The sequence below is a fragment of the Chrysochloris asiatica genome, unplaced genomic scaffold, assembly GCF_000296735.1.
Source record: "Chrysochloris asiatica unplaced genomic scaffold, ChrAsi1.0 scaffold00324, whole genome shotgun sequence".
Lineage (NCBI taxonomy): Eukaryota > Metazoa > Chordata > Mammalia > Afrosoricida > Chrysochloridae > Chrysochloris > Chrysochloris asiatica.
The window spans coordinates 903,789-913,582 of record NW_006408842.1 but is presented as its reverse complement, the minus strand read 5'-3'; the positions used below and the strand labels follow the sequence as shown (position 1 = coordinate 913,582).

The 9,794-nt window shown below is 42.7% G+C and overlaps 1 protein-coding gene across 1 annotated transcript in view; it reads left to right on the top strand.

Annotated features, from left to right (window-relative positions):
* The window catches only part of SLC45A2 (solute carrier family 45, member 2), a 32,290-nt gene extending 28,759 nt beyond the window's left edge, over nucleotides 1-3,531 (top strand). Inside the window, exon 6 of the mRNA XM_006875390.1 lies at nucleotides 3,307-3,531. Within this exon, the coding sequence (XP_006875452.1) occupies nucleotides 3,307-3,531 (225 nt within the window). The remainder of the gene's footprint in view (nucleotides 1-3,306) is intronic.
* The last annotated feature ends 6,263 nt before the right edge of the window (nucleotides 3,532-9,794 follow it).

The following is a 9,794-nucleotide window of genomic DNA, read 5'->3' as shown; positions in this document are numbered from 1 at the left end:
TCGCTATGAGTCGGTACCGACTCGATGACACCTAACAACAACAACAAATAGAACCACATGGCTGAACAATAAAATCATTAAAAAGTGTCCATTGAGCAATGGCTCCCATCCCTCCCTGGTCACATGCTCTCCTAACTACTCCCTTCCTGCACAGCTAAATATAATATCAATTGCTCATTCATATGCAAGTTCACAGCGAAGCTGAAGGAAATGAAAATAAGTCCATGAGAGCCAAAATATGACCTTGAACATATCCCATGTGAATTTAGAGATCATCTGAAGAACAGATTTGATGCATTAGACACTAAAGACCGAAGACCAGAAGACCTGAGGGATGACATCACGAACATCTTACAGAAAGAAAGCAAAAGGTCATTAAGAAGATTGAAAAGAAGGAAAAGATCAAAATGGATGTCAGAACAGACTCTGAAACTTGCTCTTCTGCATAGATATGTTAAGGAAATGGGAGAAATGGGGGTATATAAGAACTGAATAGATTTTTTCAAAGGGAAGCTTGAGAACAGAAAGCCAAATATTGAAATAAAATGTGCAAAGATCTGAAGCTAGAAAACCAAACGGAAACACACTCATCATTTCTCAAGCTGAGAGAACTAAAGAAAAAGTTCAAGACTCGACTTATAACATTGAAGAATTCCATGGGCAAAATAGTGAAAGATGCAGAAGCACACACACACAAAAAGAGATGGAAGGATTATACACAGTCACTGTACCAAAGAGAAATAGTTGATATTCAACCATTTCAAGAGGTAGTATCTGAACGAGACTCAATGAAATAGTCCAAGGTTCACTGACGGCATTAGCAAAGAACAAGACTCCAGGAATGGATGGAATCCAACTCTTTCAACAAAATGATGCAGCACTGAAGACACTCATTCATGTGTGCCAAGAAATTTGGAAGACAGCTACCTGGCCAACTGATTAGAAGAGAATCATATTTGTGCCTATTCCAAAGAGAGGTGACCCAATGGAATGTGGAAATCATCAGACAGTATCATTAATATCACGTGCAAGTAAATTTTGGTTAAATAGAATTTAAAAGATACTGCAAATAATTATATAACATTGACAAGGAACTGCCAGAGGTTCATATTTCATTCAGACAAGGACATGGAATGAGAAACATCATTGAAGACCTCAGGTGAATCTTCTTTAAAAGTAGAAAATACGAGAAAAGTGTTTATCTGTGTTTTACTGACTATTCAAAGGTTTTTGACTGTGTGGCTCGTGACATGCATTGTAAAGAATGTATATTCCAGAACACTTAATTGAACTCATGAGGAACCTGTACACAGACCAAGAGGCAGTCATTCAAACAGATCAAGGGGACACTGAAAGGTTTAAAATCAGGGAAGGTGTGCACCAGAGTTGCATTCTTTCACCATACTTATTTGATCTGTGCACTGAGTAAATAAATAATCTGAGAAGATGGATTATATGAAGAAGAACATGGCATCAGGTTTGTAGGAAGACTAATGTACAACCAGTGCTATGCAGATGATACAACTTTGCTTACTGAAAACGAAGAGGACTTAAAATACTTCCTGTTGAAGATCAAAGACCACAGCCTTTGGTAAGGGTTGCACCTCAATGTAAAGAAAACAAAAATCCTCACCACTGGAGCAATAAGAAACATCATGATAAATCGAGAAAAGATTGAAATTATCAAAGACTTCATTGTGCTTGGATCCACTATCAGCATCATGGGAGCAGCCATCAAGAAATCAAAGGCAAATCTGCTGCACAAGATCTCTTTAAAATGTTCAAGAGCAAAGGAACTGGTTAGAGAACTAAGGTGTGACTGACCCAAGTCATGGTCTTTTCAATAACCTCATATGCATGTAAAAGTTAGACAGTGAAGAAAGAAGACTGTAGAAGAACTGATGCATTTGAGTTATGGAGTCGGAGGAGAATATTAAAGGTACCATACACTGCCAGAAGAACAAATCAGTGTTTGAAGAAGGACAGCCAGAATTCTCCTTAGAAGTCAGTGTGAAAAGATTTTGTCTCTCATACTTCAGTCATATTGTCAATAGGCTCAGGAGTAACAACAATTGTGAGAATGGCACAGAACTAGGCAATATTTTGTTCAGTTGTGCATAGGATCACTATGAGTCGGAACTGACTTGATGTTACCTAACAACAACAAGTTATCTCTTTTCCCCTTCTTACTCAAAATATAATATGCAGAGTTCTGTGCTGTGTATTTTTACCTTAATAGTATAGAAAACATCACTCAAACTCTTAAAAATCTCAATTCAACCATCAGCTAAATGGAAAAAGTAAAACAAGGTCCTCACTTTATAGGTTTGTGTTGTCCTGGTGTGGTGCTGTGGGTTAATATGCTGGACTGTAAAGACAGTTTGATCTACAAGATTGGTGGTTAGAGCCCACCAGCTATTCCTCAGAAACACTATACAGTCGGCTATGGGTCAGAACTGACTCAACAGCACTTAACAACAACAGCAAAGAACTATTTAAAGATTTTAAATGGTTGAAAAATCTAAAGGATAAGATGTTGTTGTTGTTGTTGTTAAGTGCCGTCGAGTCGGTTCCGACCCATAGCGACCCTGTACAGGGTTTCCGAGAGTGTAAATCTTTACGGGAGTAGAAAGCCTCATCTTTCTCCCACGGAGTGGCTGGTAGTTTCGAACCGCTGACCTTAAGGTTCGCAGCCCGATTCGTAACCACTACACTACCAGAAGCCTCAAAACCTTCATGGAAAGCTGGAATGAAAAGATAATAGAATTTTTCCACAAACCTTTTGAAGCCCCTTCATCTATTGTGGTAAGTGAAAATTACCCAGAACTCAGATTTCATTGTCCATCAAGCTAATTGGTTTGTATGTTATTTCCGACTGCTTTTGTACACAACAGATTTGAGTACAGGTTGCTCTTGACTTATCCCACAGTCGTGACTGTCATACCAAACTGCAGTTACGACTGTCTGCAAGATATTTTTGTTGTTATCAGTAACATGTTTGACATACAATGTTAAAACAAATTTGTACATTTTTATGTAATGTTTCCAACCTCAAAAGACAATTGAAAATTGGATTTATAAAGACACTGATAATAAAAGGCAAAAATAATGAAAACTAAAAACTAAAAAAATAAAATAAAATAGATATGTTATTTGACTTAAGTCAGAACCCTGTCGCAAGTCAGGGACTTACCTCTAGTAGTAACAGAGGCATATGACACACAGATCTGAAAGTCTATGTGGCTCTCTCCCAGTCAGTTTGCCAGATCCATCAAATCCAATGCTGTTTCTCTACTTCCCTTGCAGAGATGGCAGGCTCCAAGTGAGGACCCAGACAGCATCAGGAGGGGAAAGGGCGTGGACTGTGCTGCCCTCACCTGCATGGTCCAGCTGGCTCAGATACTGGTTGGAGGTAGTCTGGGCTTTCTGGTCAACACTGCTGGAAGTGTTGTCGTTGTGGTGATCACAGCCTCTGCGGTGGCACTGATCGGCTGTTGCTTTGTGGCTCTCTTTGTGAGATACGTGGATTGAGTCAATAAAGAGACATTGACCTTAACCTCAGACGCAGTGAAACATATTGTCAATAAGGAAAATGCATTGATGTGCCTCACTTCTAATCTCTGTACAATGATCTTATCGTTTAGGCATCCTTTGTCTTACACCAGAGTGGGCAAGGCCTCTATCATTGGTGTGTGTGTTTGGTACCATCTACCTACACACACTCTTCTCATGTCATTTTAGTGCAGGGGAGGCATGGTTTGTTCTCCACAGGACATGTCAGACCTGAGAGATAGGCTAATGTATTTATATGCTTAGATTTCTTCTATGACGTGCTTTAAAAAAAAAACAAACCTAAGATCCAAATATCGTCTGTGACCCATAGTCTCCGTTTTGTTGTTAAATGCCATTGAATTGACTCATAACAACCCTGTACAGGGTTTCTGAGGAGCAGCTGGTGAGTTTGAACTGACAACCTTGTGGTTTGCAGGCCAGTGCTTATCCTACAATGCCACAGCAAGAATCCATATTTGCCATAAAATTGACAAGTCTTTCAAATATTCTGTTTGATGATCTCCCCACCAAGGCTGCTGGAACATCTTCTCATGCCGGGGAATGTATTACCTTAAAATAAGTCATTTCATTGGCCCACTGTGGAAACCATTTTCTCTAGCCTGTGGAGTCATTTTTTAAAGCTAGTCTTCCCATTTCTCCTACAATCATCTCCTTTCTAAGCTAAACAGTTTTTGTCTAGCTCTATCCCTTCAACTGCTTCTCATGTGCTCAGGATTTCAACAGCCTCAAAAGAGCTTGGCTTAAAGACAGAGAGATTGTGAACTCTAGAGCCAGGCCGGTTCTAAGTCTGGACTTTGTCTGTTTCCAGCAAACAACATAAGCCCTCAAGTCTCACTTGCTCATCTGTACAGCTGAAATAATAATTCCCATCTCAGAGAGTTGTAGCGATTAGTAGTAGATGGTACCATCTGAGCACTTATCACTGTTCTTTAAAAAAAAAAAAAAAAATGTGTTTCACTGGCTTACACAGCAGTTTAAGTTCTCATTCAGTAATTTCAATGCATTTTTTCAATGACATTGGCTACATTTTTCACAATCCACAAACATTCTCAAACTTTCCACTCTGTCGATTCTGTTGTCCCTCGTCTAGTGTAATTTACATTCTTATCATTGTTTTAAAGTTATTGTTCACTGTTTGGTCTCATATAGATGATTTTTTTCTTAAAGAATGGTACTCATGGGTAATATTCTTTTTTTGTGTGAGCCAATCCATTATTTATCTACAAAGTGACCTCAGAGGCTAGTTTTGCTTCAAGGTTTACAGAGATATCTGAGGGCAATAGTTTGGGGAAGTCCTCCAATCTCAACCAGTACAGTACATCTGGTTTTTCTGTTGTGTTTAGGAATTTAAGATTCTGTTCCATACTTTTCTTCCATTCAAGGCCCCTCTATTATGACCCTGATCAGAAGAGTCAGTAGTGGGAGCTTTCTGGTCTCAGACTGGAAAAGGCTCTGTTCTGTGTAGATTATGAATCTACTAGTTTGTACTTTGTGAGTCTTCGGTTTCCTTCTACTGCTTACTACTATTCCAGATGTTTTATTTGACAGTGGGTAGTGTTACAGATCTCCATTTGTGGATGAGGAAAAGAAGGTTGAAAGGGGCTACATTATTCATCTGAAGGTAGGCAGAACTGGATTTTGAATGGTTCCCTGGATGGACAGCCCTTGATTTGGTGGTTGGCACTTGGTCCATGCTTGATAAACAATGTCACTGTTGTTTAAGGCTCATCATCTTGTGTCCTCATCCTGATCTGCTCCAGTCCTTAAAGATTTGCCTGCACTGTTTAGAATGTGGTCTGACTAGTGTCAGTATCCCCACAGGGCTTTTTACCTATCAACACATTTCTATGGCTCTTGCCTCGGCTTCTGAGGCTGGCAGTGTAATCATCGTCTTAGGGGAATTTCTATCTTACTGAATCTTTTGGTGGTGGAAGGGAATCTGGAAGAAAAAAAAATGAGCTGCCTTTGAGAACAGAGGTACTTGGGGTTTTGGATGTTGGTCTTGTGCCCAGTAGAAAGGATGACCAGCCTTTGAAGTATCAGTTCATTGGGATAGGGGTCCTGAGAAGAGGAAGGGTGCTCTGGTTCTTGGGAAGGTTCTGAGTCCCCTTTCATAAGACTCTGGGTGGATAAGGGGGACGTGCCTACCCCTAACACTTACAGAGTCTAAGGTAAGTGTGGAATCCTGGTGTGGTGCTGTAGTATAAACACTGGACTGCTAACCACATGGTCAGCAGTTCAAACCCACCAGCCACTCCTCAGAAACCCTATACGGAACCCATCCAATGGCACTGACCCCATACAAAAACAAGAGTAAAACTAGAGATCCATGGTCTACATCCCATCCCCTAATCCGTTCATTGTTGGACCTCTCTGCGCTCTGTGCAGTACTATGCAAATCCTTGTGTGCAGTTTGGTGTGAGTAACGACAAAGTATAACCATAACTTACCAGCCCCACTTCCCCCTTCACCATACCTGCAAATAGCCACCTTCAGCCCGTCCTGAGATCTGGGTGCATGGACTCACTGGCACTTCCTGCCTTTGTGAGGACAGACTTGGGAAAGGACTCACTCAGGGCTATTTGGATGGAAAATTTTGTAGTCTCAGGTCAACAACAAGGTGGAAGGGTGGGACACAGACTCCAAATGACTCTGCGAATTGCTTGCCATGTGGGAGGGTTGCCGCTGGAGGGGGAAGAGCATAGGGGTCTTGACTGTGACAGTCCCAAAGTCTACCAGCCTAAAAGCACAACCAGAGAGTGAATCTGTTGTCTTCTGCGATGCAGTTTCCTCTCCTTCTAATTTCTCTGATGATCTCAGAAGGAAGCTGGTTCCCAGTTCTCACGTACACTGTCTTTCTCCTGCCCCCGTGTGGGTTCCCAGGTCAGTGCTACAATTCTCCTTTTTGTTCAGTGAGCCTGCTTTCTGCTGCTATCTGGTTTTCACACCTGTAACTAGTGCAGTACTAGGGGTGTAGGTAGGGCATCCAGAGTACCTCTGTGAATCTGGCTCCTTCAGGTTTCTGTGTGTGGGAAGGGGTGAGGGAAGGCCAGGGGCTCACATTGAAGTGGTCACTCTTTCCTGCTCACTCTCGCCACCTGCTGGGTACACAGCTTTCTTACAGGGTACCCGTCACTCCAAGCTCTTGCCTGTTTTCCCACTCTGGTGCTTTCCCGACCAAGCTTGACTTTCTTTGTTATCATTTCACTTCTCAACCTCTGAGCTTCACTCACCTCTTTTAATTTCCTGATCTCCTTTAGGTCCCCTTATGCTCCTGGTGTGGTGCTGTAGGATCAGTACTGAACTGTGAACCACAGGTCGTCAGTTCTAACCCACCAGCTGCTCCTCAGAAACCCTATACAAGTCACTGTGAGTCAGAACTGACTGAACAGCACTTAACAACAACATGCTCATTCATATTTTCACCTCCAAATGAAATCATCTCACTCTTTTTGAATGACATACTCTCTCTCCTCCAGTCTTCTGTCCTCCCTCTCCCCTACCAAGTTCTGTGGAAACCTTACACAGAGTCACTAGGAGTCAGAACTGACTTGATGGCACTTAACAGCAACAACAACATCACAATAGAAGTGTGCCTTTCAAGATACTTTCCTAAGAACTTTGAGCTGACCACACATCATCTCATAGTCAAAATTCAAACAGTAAGTTGTTTTAACAAAGAGTTAAAGAAACTCAGTAAGGTTATAAATTAATACTGGCATTTTCTTTCTTAGTATTTCCTTTGTTAGCTACATTGCATTTGGAGGATGTGGTAGTTCACATTTCAGTCTCTGTTGGCCTGCTTACTGTTTAATATCAAAATATTTGCTAACCAAAGGTTGTTGGTATTACGTGTTGTCGAGTTGGTTCCGATGCATAGCATCCTGCACAGGGTTTCTGAGGAGCAGCTGGTGAGTTTGAACCATGGACCTTGCAGTTCAAACCGACTTTGCAGTCCAGCATATTAACCCACAGCACCACACCAGGACTCCTATCCAAAGGTTAAGAAAGAACAATTCAACTACTAAACAAAAATGCTATTCTGTTTTCTAAAACAGACCACTCAGGATTAATGAGGCCAGGCAGCCTTTGTTTTTGTGTCAAAGTATGATTATTCATTAATTACTAAGCATTTGCACTGTGTCGTGTTACAGAAAGTCAAACAAAGAATGCTGCAGGGACATGCAGAGCCTACATTGGGGTCTTAAATTTCCGTTCCATACACTATAGGAAATATCCAACAAATTACTCAACAGTTTGACAGTTCAAAGAGTCTGTTTCAGCAGACATGGATTTATAACAATTATTTATTGTACTGAAAGAATCATCCCAGTAGGTATATCTGCCTAGCTGGTTTCTTTACCACCGAACAATGTTGCCATTGTTTGAAAGCTGACATGGTAATGGATATTTAATGTTTGACCCCAGTTTCCTGAGCAGCCTCAAGAAAAGGTCTTGTGATGATCTTGAAGCCTTAAATTGCAGCAATCAGGTCTGAGAACTGGGAGACAATTTTCAGAGGCATCCCATAGACTAGGGATTAGGAAAGAATTTACTATGCATGCTCAACCTGGAAAGCATTCTTTAGAATAAATGGAATTTGACTAAAGTAAGTGTCCGGTGGGCTTTCTCACCCACAGCCTTCTCTTGTCAGCAACATGAGCAACTAAGAACCCAACTGCAGGAATTGCTGGTAATTCTTCACAACAGGCTCTAAGAGATGCTTTTCTCTTTAGGAAAATGCGATGTGCGCTAAAAATAAATTTGTTCAAGGTCTTGTGTCTCCTTTCCCGTCCTACACTTATTCTTGGAAGTTCAGACTCTGGCTTCTAGATAATGGGTTTTCAGGAACTCTGCACATTTTTACAGTATCTGGCTTTTCTACATAAGTCTCCAAATGAAGTCACCTAGCCACCCCTCTCGATTAACTTTATTTGTCGGCTTATGCAGAAAAGCAAGTGATGCCAGGAATCTTGGTAGTACAATGTGTACAATGCTAACCGTAACATCAGCAGTTCAAACCCGGGAAGTTGAAGATGAGGATTTCTGCCCCTGTAGGATTTACAGCCTTTAAAACCTCTTACAGGGTCGCTATGAGTTGGAACTAACTTGACAGTATACAGCAGCAGTGCTTTTCTATGCGATGGTCCAGGGCATCAGTCAAACTCTGTCAAAGGAGCTTCCTGATTCCTAAAGAATGAAATGGGAGAGGCTGCGGAGGCTCACGGGATCCCAGAAACCATCTGTTCTGAGTTTTTCACGTTGCTTAGGTGCCCAGCTCACCTGCAGCTCATGGAACAAAAGTACACAGTTTCTTCAGGAATGTAACTAGCCCTCACAGGAAACAGGGCCCCAAGCTCCCAACGGATGGGACTATCTGCTTCCTACTCGTTTACCAACGCGAGCCCCCTTTTCCTCCAGAAGCAGCAACCTGAAGAGGTCTGTCTACTGAGCCTCAGTAATCACACAGCGTTCGTTCCCCCCTGCAGCGATGCCACCTCCCAACAAGTCGCTGTCCCACACAACGGAGGTTTTGCCTCCAGCGATATCTGATCGCAGGGACAGTGAAAAGAGTCTCGACCTGCCAGTGCAGGCTGATACGGGATTCATGGTCACGTAGGAAGTGCTTCTGCATCGCCATTTTCCCTTGGGCAGACGAAGAATGTCATCTTTCTCTCAACTCCGAAAATGTTTCTTGCCTCCGAATTCTAGGTTCCAGGGGCACCCGCACGGCAAGTCTTTGAGCAAAAGTCAGGCTCGAAAGCCAAGGCGCAAAGGAGAGGTTTGTTGGGCGGGTGGCGCCCGGGCTGGATGCACCCTGAGACCCTAACCCAGGGCTAGGTAAAATCGCTGCAATAAATGCACTCAATCGTCCGCGCATGCCACCTGACTGAGTCCCCCCTCACGCCCCACTTCTCACCTTTCCTGATGCTCATCTCCTCTTTGGCGCGTCCCCACACTTAAACGTGAATAGCTTAAGGAAAGGATGATGTGGAGTGTGGAGGGGCCCCGCCGAAAACTGGTGGTCAGGCGCTCTAGGGCAGATCTTGTCCTCTTTGTTCTCTCCACCTGGTCTCACATCTCTCCCCACCAAACAAGGGACTGTCTCACTGTTTTTCCCTCCATCCTTGGCTTCACGAAGGGGCCTCGTCAGCCTCCCCTTACCCGCCCTTTCCTTTCCTTTCTGGTGAAGCCACCGCGCGCCCTCAACCTCCACAGCG